This window comes from Acinonyx jubatus, chromosome X (assembly GCF_027475565.1).
Source record: "Acinonyx jubatus isolate Ajub_Pintada_27869175 chromosome X, VMU_Ajub_asm_v1.0, whole genome shotgun sequence".
NCBI classification, from domain to species: Eukaryota; Metazoa; Chordata; class Mammalia; order Carnivora; family Felidae; genus Acinonyx; species Acinonyx jubatus.
The window spans coordinates 49,530,993-49,545,694 of record NC_069389.1 but is presented as its reverse complement, the minus strand read 5'-3'; the positions used below and the strand labels follow the sequence as shown (position 1 = coordinate 49,545,694).

The following is a 14,702-nucleotide window of genomic DNA, read 5'->3' as shown; positions in this document are numbered from 1 at the left end:
TCCAAAGTGGCCACTGGGTCATTTGAGAAACCCCTTGCTACTTAACTTATACCATTTCCCTTTGATCTCCCCTCTACTCTAGGTGTCAACTCTGCCCGCTCAGTTCCTCCTTCCTACCCACCACCGCAGGACCCGTTAAACCAGGGCCAGTACCTGGTCCCCGACGGCATCGCTCAGTCGCAGGTCTTTGAGTTCACCGAACCCAAGCGCAGCCAGTCACCATTCTGGCAAAACTTCAGCAGGTTAACCCCCTTCAAAAAATAATACTTACAGGGAGGCAGATAATTTTAAAATAAAGTAAATAAAATTATATTTATAGATGGACATTTTTTTGGAGAAGCACTGTTGAAATTTATATATATATATAAATATATATATGCTTATATATATTTATATATATAGAGACATATATATACACATAGACCCTTGAGTATACACATAAACACACACACACACACACACACACACACACACACACACACAGAAGGACCAAAAAACATTTTCTGTTGTTTTGGGGAAGTGAAATCTGTAGTTGGTAGGAAGAGGTACCAATGACTTCCAAATATGTGATCCCTTGTTAAAAGCTTTCTGTTCTTACCTTGTCCCCCTCCCCTTTATTTTCAGAAAATAGTATTTCTATGTGTTCCTTTTCTTGTTGAGATAATCTCTTTGCTCCCCTGTGAGTGATTCATTGACTTGTCATTATTACCATAGATGTGTTTGTATTGCCTTTTTTCTTTCCTGATGATACTGATACTGATGACTTTTGAATTTAATTTGATGTGATAGAGTTTGGGAGTTTAAATTTCTTTTTTTTTTCCTTTTACTATTCAATGGGTAAAGGGAAGATACACCTTTCTCTTCTCCCTCAGCTGATCATCTGTGAATGTTTTTGCAGCCTGGCAGTTGCCCCAGACAGCCTTTTCCCTGCATCATCTGTCCTCAGTCGTGCCAGTCTAGACATGCTCTGTTGTGCTCTGTGACATAACTGCCTGATATTTCTCTTGCTTTCACTGTGTTTTAGGTGTCGTAGAGGGATCAAAACCAAACAGAATCAAGGGAGAGTCAGAGAATAATAATGCTGGAGAGGACTTCTGTTCAGGGAACATTCTGCATTTGGGCTCTTCTCTAGCACTGGGATTTCCATGTTGTAGCACTGCTGGGTCATGACAGTTTTGTATCTGGGGTTTAGTTTGAGCCAGTTATTCTCTTTTTCAAGCTGCTTTGGTTATGCTGTTCCTTGTAGGCCTCTCCCTCCCCTAAGCTAAAAGATTTGAATTTGAAGCAAAGAGGATGAGACTCTGCTTCCTGGGGAGAAGGATTCAATTGCCTCCAGCACCAAATGGGCTTAAAGTTGGGGTTCCCCACTGCAATCATTTCAGGGGACTGGTCATCCCTACTTACATTTTCAGATAGTTTAGGCAGCATTTATAGGAGTCTATGAAGGGGTCAAGACAGAGCCCATCTGACCAAGATCATCAGCTGCCTTCAAATTATTGACCTGGACAGGATACAAAACTGACCTTGAACTCTTGAAGGAAAGAACGGGGATGGGCATGGAAAGAGACAGCCTCAGCCCCAGATATGTACCTGCAGTTCCTACCACTCAGGTTTTGTGAGACTTCCCCTATTGTTAACAGAATGCATGGACAATCTTCCATGATTCCTTCCTTCCCCTCTCACTATAGTCCTTGTTTCTCCTGTTCTGGCACAGGAGAATTGCTGCTATTAGCATAAAGAACTCCTGTGACTCTAAGTAGGCCCTGTTTCCAATATTCTCTCATCCCAGGACATTGGAAGCAAGTAAGTGAAGAGCCCAGGGGACTCTTCCCTGTGGAGAAAAGATCTGAGGTAGAGACAGTACCCTCAGGCTTATTTTAGGCAGGCTTTATACTTGGGCAAATCTAACTTCTCCCACTAAGGGGCAGGCTCCCTATGGGTGCAGGAGTGCCTGTTCCTCCTCCCCACATAGCCCTTCAGGTGAACAGACCTTGAACAGCAAGGGAATGAAGTACAAAGAAGTGAGAATGGGCCCTGCTATGGAGAACCACTTAAGGGAGGAATCTGGAAATTGTGAGTCTGTTCTGAAGTCTATGGGTGAAAACTTCATCATGAAAGGACCTCAGCTTACTAAGCAGCAGCTATGGCTGCATGAAGTCCTCAGCATAGCTGACTTGATTGCCGCTCTATGCCTCCTGACCCAGACCAGGCCCTGCCCAGCCTGGGAGTTTTTCCTCTGTGGGAATCAAATTACAAGCTGTTTATGCTTCCATTCCACCACATTCAAATCAGACTTGTGGGGTAAGCCAAGGGTAAACCTGAGCTGGGCAGAGGGCTGGGGCTCGGGACTGGCCATGACTGCTCAGCAAATGACTCAGCTACTTAAGCCCCCTTGGCAAGGAAACTGGTATCCAGCACCTAAGCTAAAACGACTTCCCTGGAAAACAGCATGTATTTCAATGGCTGTGTAGGCCTCCCTTGAGTATACATCCTTTTCCTACTTTCCATTTTTCTCCACTAGGCTTAACTGTGACATTTCTCCAGGGGCTAGGAGCAAACCAAGAGGAGATGCTTGGCCAAGTCCCTGGGACTACAACATCTCTTAGCCAAGCTCCCTTACCCTCCCTCGATGCCCTTCTCCCCTGAGCCTGTCTCAGAGCTCCAGGATCAGGGGTATTACCCCTTGCCACCCACCTTTCATCTACCCAAACCACTGGCCTCACCAAATGCCAATAACTAGTGAAAACAATGAAACATCAGTTTACCATTGGTTGAAGTGTTCCCCCAGCCTATGGTAGCAAAGCAGACCAGTGATCAACAACCCCAAGTAGAGCCCTATTACCTGATATCAGGGTCCAGGTCTATTCTGTGTCCCCACAGCAGTGCTATCCCCAAGAACTCTGTAAATCTCCTCTATGTGTGCATGGCCCCCGAGCTCCCCTTTCCTCAATTCAATGAGGCCTGGATTTGCTCTTCAAAAGGCTTTGCTAGTGTGTTTTATGGGCCCTGCTGTGGGATGGTCCTAACACAGAAATCCAACTCCTCTTTCTCTCTCCCTCTCTCCTCTTCTCTCTATGTGTATAACTCTAATGGATAACTCAAGGACAGCAACAAGAGAGTTCTAACAATTCTAGTGTGAAGCCAAATAGTGATCTTTTAGTGCTTTGGGGCTGGGGTGGGCTGGGGTGGATAGATGGGTAACAGTGATTTTGATTACCCCTGCTGCTCTGCATTTGCCAGTTTATTATTTTGTTTATTCTGACTGTTTGACCCTGTCAAACAAGTGTCAAAGTTGTGTGTTTAAAAAAATGTTTAACAACAAAAATATGATGTTGTAATGACACAAAGCCTTATGAAAATATTTATGGAGTTCAATAAAAGAAGTAAAAAGACACTTCCAGGCACAGCTTTCTTGCCATTGTGTGTGTGTGTGTGTGTGTGTGTGTGTGTGACTAATTGCAAAATAAATGGAGTTTCCTGATTGGGGGCAGTTTATTCCAACCTAGTCTTGGCCTGCCAACAATGCTATTCCATTGTCAGGCATCTCATGGGCTGTTTATGAACTTCCATGTCCTTTCTAGAAGAGTGGACCATAAGAACCAAGTTTGATCCTGTAACCAGGGACACTTCAAGTATCTTTATAGCTGGGACTGTCCTTCATGTCATCTGTCCCTTTAATAAGACTTGAGGACCCATTCCTGACCCCATTCTTTTTTCTTGCAGCTAAAGTCCAGTACCTGCCCTGGGCACTCACATGAGCTTAAAAGCTGCTTTTTGGACCCACTCAGAGGCCATATCATATTCTGGTTCTTTCTCCTCAGAAGTGGACACATTCCTTAACCATTACCCAAAGTGGGTGGAGTGACCTTACAGATATTTCATCATAGTGTTGCCTGCAAGTAGATGCTCCTTGCTGCCTACAAAGCCTCAATGTGGTGTCTTAACCTGCCCATCAGAGATGCAATAGTGGGTTTGTTCTGGCAGTGCCTCACCTGCCTGCTTCCAGAGTGACTAAACACCCTAATAAAGTGCTTATTTACTAAAAGGGACCAGGTAATTTTTCCAAGCTACAGAGTTAGGAGGAGGAGCAGGTGTGGTACCTCTAGGTCAGGGTGTGAGTCCTGTGTATCTAGGTCTAAGGGATGCCCTTAATCCCAGATTTGGAGAAAGTAATTATTAAAATATATCCTTGAGTAAACTACTCTTTCTCCATTTCTTGGCTTTCTCTTAATTTAACCTCTTTCCCTTTCCCATGGGTTCTGACATCTGTTTTATCACACTCAGAAACCTCAGTTCTCAGCAGTCCCTTCTCTGTCTTGCTAATTCTCAGCTTCATCAGCTTCCAAAGGTGAATCTCAATTACCCCCTGCAGAGCAAGAGGACTGTCTCTAGTCTCAGTACTCCCTACCTTCTGGGGGCTCTATAATGGAGAGTTTGGAGACAAATTCTTGAGGTCTTACACTCTGAGGTGCAGCTGATTCGCTCCTAAGGTACCTAAAATCAAACACGTCTCATCACCAAAAGAATAGCTCTACTAATTACAAGTTTATTTGCTAATAGCATTTATCCACTTGCTGCTCTGTTTTGTTACAAAACACCCTATATCCATTGATTAAAGTGCAACTTGACTAATTAACTTTCCAATTTGCCTTTTTTAATGTTTATTTTGAGAGGGAGAGAGAGCATGAGCATGTACATGTGAGTTGAGGAGGGACAGAGAGGGAGGGAGAGAATCCCAAGAAGGCTCCACACTATCAGTGCAGAACCTGATGCAGGGATTGATGTCACAAACCATGAAATCATGACCTGAGCCAAAATCAAGAGTCATACACTTTACTGACTGAGGCACCCAGGCGCCCAAAATTTGTCTTTCTATTTCTAAGTTTCTCCCCTTGACTAGGTATAGAAGGGACAGTAGATTTAAAGTATCATTTTTAGGAGGCTTTCAAAAGAGGAAGGCCTTAGCTCATCCCAAGATCATTGTATCAAGGATGATGGCTGCTTATTCTTTCCTCAGGATCTTCTGGGAGGCTCAGAGGTAGAAAGAGAGATCTGTGGTGTGCCCAGATAGGCAGAACTAGAATGGAGAGGGGAAATTCTTCCCAGCGTCCAGGAAAGTCCTCTTCCTAGAACAAGTCATCCCTGACCTATGTGTATATAGGGTCTGATGTAGGAGGCCAATTACTTCTTTAAATATGACAATTTATCCATTTTCAATGACCTTACCATATCTAGGGTCTCATGTAATCCTCCTGGCACCCATTTAGCAATGGGGTTATTAGCCACATTTCACACAGAAGCCAGAGGCTCATTTGAAGTGACCTTCAACCTTGACAGGTTACCAAACTTGTGAGTATTCATCACTTAAACCCCACCCCCATTCAAACTGATCTAAGTTCAGAGATGCTTGCTCTCACGGGGCTGCATGGGTTGGGGAATGGCTGGAAGCAAAAATATGAAATGAGCTGATATTAACATGTGAATGAGTATAATTCCTTGTACTCTCCCTGAGAGCCCTCTTAAGTTTTCTAATATAGGCCTCCAACATGTGATTGCAGTCGTAGGTCCTTTTGTCCCTTAGTACTGATAGCAAGTGAGTGAAGGACTGAGGCCTCTGATTACTTCAGTGTTTCAGCCACTGAGGCCACCACTGTGCTGCTTGGCCCACTTAGTTTTGGCCCCTTTGGGATTTCCTTAGTCATGCTGACCTGCTTACTACTGGCTTCCAGAAGCTTCTAAGATATGGGGCTGATGAAGTAGATCTTGTTTGCCCAGGTCTTTCCCTTCCAGGCCCAAGATAGCAAAGTGAGACTTCTTGGCATAAGTCTTAAGTCCACTACATGCAGGACAACAGTTCAGCCTGGCCATAGGTAGATTAAATCAGCTGGGTTTGCAACACAGTTGAAGAAAGACATTTGGCAGTAAGATTCATGTCCCCTGGAAGCATACTATTCTTGTTTAATCTCCTCAATTTCTGTCTTGGGCTGTGTCCTCCTTCTCCAGGAGTGTCACAAGGACACTTTTCTCATATAGTTGAGAAAGGGGTAGGGGGAAGATGGTACGTGGGCATACAGTAGACCTGTGTTTTTCAGAAACCTCTATTATTTCTAGTTAGCTCACCAATAGGTTAAGCCAGATTCCTAGATGATGCTATATCCATCTCCACAACAGCCATGCTTCTTCACAGATCTGTCAACCAGAAGAATGAGATTCAACCCACATATCCTGAGTATGTACTCTGGGCCAGACGTTGTAAGGATACCAAGATGACTAAAATAAAGTTTCTATCTATGGTCACTCAGAACATATAAGAATGGATCATAACAGGGATGGATGGGGGCCTGGAGATACTCAGAGAATAGAGAGGTTAATTCTGATTGAGGAAATCTTTGTAAACAGTAAGGATAAGTTTGTGCTGAAGGAACAGATATTCCCCAAATCTCAATGGCTTAATATACAAGAGTTTATTTCTTCCCATGCGAATCTTTCTGTAGGTCCCAATAGCTCTCCAAATCAGCTATATTCCATGTGATAGTACATGGTCTGGGGTGCTTCTGCCTTGCTATACCTCCATCTTTTTTTTTTTTTTTGATGGAAATGTTCTTTTTTTATTATGAAATTTATTGTCAAATTGGTTTCCATACAACACCCAGTGATCATCCCAACAGGTGCCCTCCTCAATACCCATCACCCACCCATCCCTCCCTCCCACCCCCCATAAACCCTCAGTTTGTTCTCAAAAGACTGCTATACCTCCATCTTAACACATACTTCCATAATCATCACTGCTGGAGAAAGAGCCTTAGAGTGTTTCCCACTTACACTTTAAATTCTCTATCCCTGCTTTCAATCACAGTCCAAAGGGCCAGAATTGATCACATGGTCTCATCCCACTTCAAGGGAACAGGAAACTGTAAATGTCCTACTGGTTCAGAAGGGAAGGAGAACTAGATATGGATGAACATTAGAAACCTCTACCAAAGAAAGAAGGGTTTGAACGGCCTCAGAAGACAGGGAAAATTCTACCATGTTGCGAAGGTTAGAGCAACTGAGAAGTTAGGGGGAACAGTACACATAAGATCATCCTTCCTTCTGACACCAATTACAAGTCCAGGGATTCCCAAGACCACTCTTAGGTTAGATAATTCACTAGAAAGACTCACAGAGCTGTTATAGCTATGGTTTATGAAACCTATATAGTGCAGATTTAAATCAGTTAATCAAAGAAACCAGAGAAGAGTCCAAGAAAGAACCAAATGGAGAGCTTCAGTTGTCCTTTCCCTGTGGACTTGGAACAGTGTTACTTATTTAGCATCAAGATATGACAATTTGCATTGAGTATTGCTGGGAAGAGAAATTCACTCAAGCTTCTAGAGATTTTATTGGGGCTCCATCACTGTCCCTGTAGCTGATCCCAGTCTCCAGTCTCCTCAGAAAGTGGGCTGATGTCAGGTAAACCAGAGAACCACCCTAAATCACATCTTGGGTGTGGCCAAAAATGCCACCCTAAATCACATTGTTAGACTGTCAGGTGACCAGAGGCTCCCAGGCAAACAAAAACATTCTTATCAGAGACAACATTCCAAGTGCTTAAAGATTACCTCCCAGAAGCTGAAAGTAAAGGCAGGATCTCTCTTTGGGCAAGATTAAAGTCTTTACACACATGTGGAAAATTCATGGAGCAGAGTTTGGAAAAAAGAATAGATACAGAGTATTCCGAGTGAAGAGAATGACATGACTAAAATCCTGGAAGGTCAGATCATATTGAGTAAAAGCCTCTGTATTCATTTATTTATTAAGCCACAAAATATTTACCTACATGCCAGGTAAACACTTCCAGTTTGTAGAATATAGAAATAAACAAATTAGATATTGCTCCTACTTGCATTGTGTTTATGAATGGTAAACTGCTTTCAGGTACAAATTTCTGTGTGTGAATTTTGGGGATGAGAGATGGGAGATTCAAAGCTCTCATAGCAAACCAACCACAAGTTGAGCTTCAGCTAGAACCCTCATAAATGTCCAGCCTCCTGGTCACCAGATTCCATACCCTCTGTCTCCTGTTCAGCCTTAGCTAAGGCAACCCGCACTCATTTTCAGTCCTAAATATGTATGTCTAGAATATAGCAGACCAGAATTACTGCAGGCATGGGGATTACTGTTTTCCTTGTCCTGGGAGTAGCCCTTAACGAATGACTGATGAAGGAAGGTATAATTGTCCCAATTCCTTTGCTTCTCAGGTGTGACAATTCAAAAGTGTATTTGACACTTTTCCCTGGAGCTTCTCTAGGGATCCAGCTTCAACTGCCTACTGGTTTAATAACACACCCCTTATTGGCTGCCTTCACTTACCCGTATAACTTACTCCCCTCATATTAGAAGATGTGCTTCTTGGGCAGATTCAGCTAAGACACATGAATTAGTACTCACTATGTACTGTATGAAGTATTATACATTCTCACTGAATCATTGGTACTTTTGTAAGTTTGGAATTGTATCTAGCTGTATAAAACAAGAACCTTCAAATAAACCATCTACCTTCCTGGATGAGACTCAATAAGAAACAACTATTTAGACAAAAGGGAAGAAAGAAATAGTGACATTTCAGGCAGCAGTGGAGAGTGACATAGCACGAGGACATCTTTCTTAGCACCCCCAGAAATCCCATTAAGAAAGTGTGGTATTGAAGCAAGGCAATGCACTAAAATTGTTTTCAAATTGCAAGGTCATGATATCAGTTGAGTATGACTAGCATTAAAAAATAAAATAATAGAATGGTATGGAATAGAATAGAAAATAATAGAGTATTGCAGGTAAAAAAAATATGTGGTGTTTTGAATTTGGAAGTTATGTATACTGGGTGCAGTATTAAAGGTGTTTTTTTTTTTTTAAGTAGATTGTCACAAATAATGTTCCAGGAACACTGGTGTAGAGCCAGATAGCCTCAGTTTAAATCCTAGCCTTACTGTTTGTTGTCTATGTGACTTTGGGTAAGTTACTTAACTATTTCATGCCTCACTTTCCCTATTTGCAAAATAGGGATTATAATAGTATTTCTCTGTGGCTGAAAAATTGTTGATTGCCTTCTAATGTACATTTATCCTTTCTTATTTGCAACTTGAATCCCAATTTTGTTTGAAGTAACAACATGCTCAATTAAGTACCATTTTTCCAGCTTCTCCTGTAGCAAGAGGCAGCCATATAAGCAACATTTGATAAGGAAATGTAAGAGAAAATCTGTTGGTAGGGGGCTGGTTTCTGATTATTTTTTTGCTTTCCTGATAAAGGGGAGAAATATGGCTGGCACCAACACCTCTTTTCTTCTCCCTACTTTGAATGTGGATATGATGCCTGAAGCTAGGACAGCTACCTGTGAACACAAAATAAAAGGAAGTAGCTAAAGGCCTGTATCCTAAAGCTGGTAGCAGGGAAAGATGGGAAGAGACTAGGTCCCTGATGACATCAGTAAACTACAGAACTAAGCAGCAACCACCTATCTCTGGATTGTTACTGTGTGAAGGAAACTCCAATTTAATTAAGTCACAGATGATTTTTATGTTACTTGAGGTCAAAATAATTTCTGAGCCTCATAAGTATTTGTTATTATGATAAAATAAGTTAATACATGTCAAGCATCTACTACAGTGGTAGTTCAAAAAATAAAGGCTGTTATTACACTAATGAACTGTGACATTCAAGGAAAGGAAGAAGCGAAGTAGGTTTTCCAGGGTCATAGTTCCCTCTTCTGTAAATTGAAGGTGGTGACTCAAAGGCTGTTAGAGCCCTGTCCAGCTCCCTGTGCCCTGGAAAGAGAGCACAGTGATCCAGAGGAATCTTAGAGTTTTCCTTTATCATTTTTGGGCTCAGCATTTACTCCGTGCTCATTGTGGTTGGAAACCCAACATGGCTGAGACAGGGAAATTTTCTGGCCTCTTCTGCTGTTCTCCGTTTTGAGAAATAAAAAGAGCTCTTTACATCTGGTACTTACCTGTACTTTATATCCACCCAGAGAACGATTGAGGCCATTCCCTTTACTTGGTAAGGTGTAGATGTCTGTAAAATGGAAACCACCTTTATTATTTTACAGGTAACAGATGCTTCTCTTCCTTCTGAGGAAACCTCTAAAAGAAAGACCTTATGTTTATAACCCCTAGAAGTCCCTTTGTTCACCTTGCCTGCACCTATCCCTTTTCCTACCCACATAGGAGACATAGGCCTAACCTCCCCGTATCATACCAGTAGTAGAGAATCTGGGGTAAGTCACTTCTGCTCCCACTCTAGGCTTGGGTGCCCCATGTAGGACTAGGCCAGGGTGAAGCACACAAGATTATTCATGGGAAATACAGAAGAAAATATTAAAACTTCTCTATTATCTGATAAATAAGAAGAAACTTATGCTGTCCCAGTATGGATTGTCAGTAGTACGTGATTATAATAAGTACACATATTGGGAAGATGTGCTCAGAAATGTTTTACTAATGGGGTGCATGATCCAAAAGTTGAGAGGGCCCTGGACCATATTTCTTTAAGATTTATTGAGCACTTACCATATATGCCAACCTTATTCTAAGCACATTACGTATATTAAATCAATTTAACCCTTACAACAGACCTATGAGAAAAATGCCATTTAATAATTTTGCGTATGAGGTAACTGAGGCACATGTTGGTGAAGCAAATTGTTCAAGGTCCTATAAGTACTGAGTAACATAGATTGGACACAAGCCCAAGACATTTAGCTATAGGGTTTGCACTTTTAACCACTTTTAGTCAATGAAAACCAGAATCCAAACTTCCAATATAAAATGGATATGCTAATCTGAAGTCATCATTTTTTGGAGTAATAATTGTTTTACTTCTGGCCATATCCTCCTCCACAAACTCTGGAGCCAGACTGTCTGGGTTCAAATCCTTGCTGCATCATTCACTTCCTAGCTGTGGGACAATAGGCAGATGATATCATTTCTAGAAGCCTCAGTTTCCCCATCTGTTAAATAGGAATAAGAATACTTCGTAATTACTCTACATAATTTTTGTAAGGAGAAAATCATAACATGGAAAACAGCACAATGTCTAAGGCATAGTAAAAACTCAAATTGTTAAAAGTTGGGCCTGAGTTCCTCAAAAAGCTTGATGTAGAGTTACATATAACTCAGCAGCAATTCCATTCTTAAGTATATACCCTAAAGAAATGAAAACATTTCTATACAAAAATTTGTACACATGTGTTCAAAGCAGATTTATTTATAATTGACAAAGGTGGAAACAATCCAAACATCCATCAACTGATGAATGGATAAGCAAAACGGTATATCCCTGTAATGGAATATTATTCAACCATAAAAAGAAATGAAATACTGGTACCTGCTACAATGTGAATGAAACTTGAAAACACTGTACTATATGAGAGAAGCCAAATTCAAAAAATTGTGTATGATTTCACTTTTGTGAAATGTCCAGAAAAGGCAAATCCATAGAGACATAAAATATATTATCAATTGCCAGGGGCTAGGAAGTGGACAGAAAGTGACTGTTAATGGGTAAAGTATTTCTTCTTGGGGTGGGTGATGAAAATGATTTAGATTAAATGTGTTTATGGCTGCACAATTATGTGAATATACTAAAAAGCACTGACATATATACTTTTTAAGGGATGAATTTTGTTATGTAAAGTATGTCAATAAAATTGTTACAAACAAAAGGAAGGGGACCTTAACACTTCCTTGCTTTATGCTATTGGAGAATTCCCCAACCTATCTCTGCAAATTTGCCTCAAGGAGAAATCCCTGTGCCAGTGCCCTCACCCCCATGCCTATATGAAAAACTTATCTCAAATAAATGACTGATCCCTTTCACTTTGCCTTGCTCCCAGCCTTTTCCTTATCAACCCTCTCTTGTCTCTCCTGCCAGCAGGGGTCCATAGCCCCACCCCACAAAATTTGTCCCCTGGAGAGATGTGAAGGTGGAAGAGGGACTGACCATCAATAACACCCCCCCACCCCGTAATAAGCCTACCAACCACAGACCCAACTGTGGAGCCAGCAGCATACACAGGATGTGGCTACAGCCCCATATGATCATGGAACTGGAAGCAAACCATTAACTAGGAGGTTTTTACCTGTCCAAACCAGGTGGAAAGGATGCCTTCTCCTTCCAGTGAAGAGACACCAAATACAAAGCTACATGGAATGTGAAGAGACACCAAATACAAAGCTACATGGAATAAGGCAAATATGACACCACTAACGGACATGAATAAAGCTCCAATAACCAACCATAAATAAATCAGAAAAAAAGAGAGATATATAAATAAATTGCTTGAGGGCAAATGGTTGGCTCAGTTGTGTAAGCATTCCACTGTTCATGATTTCCAGCCCTGCATTGGGATCTCTGCTGTCAGTTTAGAAACCCCTTTGGATTCTCTTTCTCCCTCTCTCTCTTCCCCTACCCTGCTTGCACTGTCTCTCTCTCTCTCTCAAAAGTAAATAAGCATTAAATAATAAAAATAAATAAACTGCTTGACAATTAATTCAAAATAATTGTCTTAAAGTAGCTCACCGAGCTATAAGAGAACATGGACAGACAACTAAATGAAATCAAGGAAACAATGTATAAAGAAAATGAGAAGATTAATAAAGAAAGTAAAACCATAAAAAAGAACCAAACAGAAATCCTGGAGCTGAAGAACACAATGACCGAACCGAAAAATACAATAGAGAGTTTCAATAGTGGACACAATCATGCAAAAAAAAATTATTTGGAGTCACTCTAAGATAAGTAATTTGAAATACAAATTTGAATACAAATTTGACTTATGGGACACTAACAGCTAATTTATGTATGCATTATGAGGATCCCCGAAGGAACAGAGAAATAGAGTTCAAAAGTGGGGTGCTTGGGTGGCTCAGTTGGTTGGCATCTGACTTCAGCTCAGGTCGGTCTCGCAGTTCATGGATCCAAGCCCTGCATCAGGCTCTGTGCTGACAGCTCAGAGCCTGGAGCCTGCTTTGGATTCTGTGTCTCCCTCTCTCTCTGCCCTTCCCTCTGCTGCTCTGTCTCCCTGTCTCTCTCTCAATAATAAGTAAACATTAAAAAAATTAAAAAAAGAAAGAGCTCAAAAGTGTATTTAAACAAATAATCATAGAAATAGATCCATTATTTCCAAAGAACCCCAGACAGACCAAATATTGAGGTATAATATTAAGAAGCACTGATTAACATTATAATAAAATTGTTAAAAATCAAAACTGAGGAAAAAAAAACCCCTGTAAAACAGCAAGAGATAAGTGACCTGTCACATAATAAAACTAATCAAGCTATAGGGGGAATTCTCAGCAAGAAACCTTGCAGGCTGGGGAGAGTGGAAGACATATTAAAAATGTTGAAAGAAAAAGATTTCTGACCAAAAATACTATTTTTGTCAAGGCTGCATTTCAGAAATGAAGAAGAAATACTTTTGTAGACAAATAAAAGCTAAGGGAGTTCATGACCACTAGTCATGGCTTGCAAGAAATGGTAAAAGCAGTTCTCTAGGTTGAAATGAAATAGCAACATGAAACATACAAAAGGAGAAAGCTCACTAGCAAAGGTAAGCATTATCTAATACTGCTAAATAAATCGTTTTCAACTCAAGTATAAAAGTTAAAATTATTAAAAATAACTATAGCTACAGTAACTTGTTAATGAGTACATAGTATAAAAAAAGCTGTATATTGTGACATCAATAACATAAAATGTGGAGATTTAAAGTGTAGAGTTTTTGTATGTTATTAAAGTTACATTGTTTTTAACTTAAATATACTCTTATATCGACAGTGCATTTCAGGTAAGCCTCATAGTAACCAAAAAACATAAACCTATAGTCGTAACACAAATAAAAAGAAAGGAATCATACCACTACCAAAAAAAAAAAAGAATTAAAGAATTATAAAATAGAAAAAATTAAGATGACGGTAGTAAGTACTTCCTGTCAGTAACTATTTTTTTGAGTTTATTTATATATTTTGAGAGGGAGAGAGAGAAAGAGTGTGTGTGTGTGTGTGTGTGTGTGTGTGCAAGCAGGGGAGAGCCAGAGAGAGAGGGAGAGAGAATCCATAGCAAGCTCCATGCCACCAGTAAAGAGCCCAGTGCAGGGCTTGATCCCAAAAGCCATGAGATCATGAGGGGAAAAGCCAAGATGGCGGAACAGCAAGGAAGTTTTTGTGTGTCTTGCGTCCATGAAACACAGCCAGACCAACACTAAACCATCCTGCACACCTAGAAAACTGATTAGAGGATTAACACAACAATCTGCACAACCTGAACCACAGAATTCAGCAGGTACACAGCACAGAGAGGTGAACTTGGGGACAGAGAAGCCTCGGTGGGCAGGGAGGTGCTATTGCAGGCAGAGAGAGGATGGAGATGGGGGAAGGGGGAGAATATGGGAAAAGCACCCCTTCCCAAAAGCAGCTAGAGAGAAAGTGGAAAATTGGAAACAGCTGCAGGGACTAAACTAAAAAGGGAGAAAGGATAAAGGAGAGGGTTTAAATTCCATTAAGACTGTAAACAAGGGGAGTACAGAGTCTGCAACTCCACAGCTCGATACCTGGTGGTGCCCTGGTGGGAAGCCGAATCCCCAGGAGCAGAGTGGGGTCTGGGAGGTTCTTAGGCCACATGGGGAAAAGTGGTTCCACTGCTGGAAAGACCTTTGGTAGAGACTG

General features: G+C 41.1%; 1 protein-coding gene across 11 annotated transcripts in view; it reads left to right on the top strand.

Moving 5' to 3' along the window:
• The window catches only part of ARHGEF9 (Cdc42 guanine nucleotide exchange factor 9), a 193,883-nt gene extending 190,489 nt beyond the window's left edge, over positions 1-3,394 (top strand). For all 11 annotated transcript variants that reach the window (XM_027053218.2, XM_027053213.2, XM_027053217.2 and 8 more), the window contains one exon: positions 83-3,394. In XM_027053218.2, the coding sequence (XP_026909019.1) occupies positions 83-264 (182 nt within the window). In that variant the 3' untranslated portion in view covers positions 265-3,394. The remainder of the gene's footprint in view (positions 1-82) is intronic.
• The last annotated feature ends 11,308 nt before the right edge of the window (positions 3,395-14,702 follow it).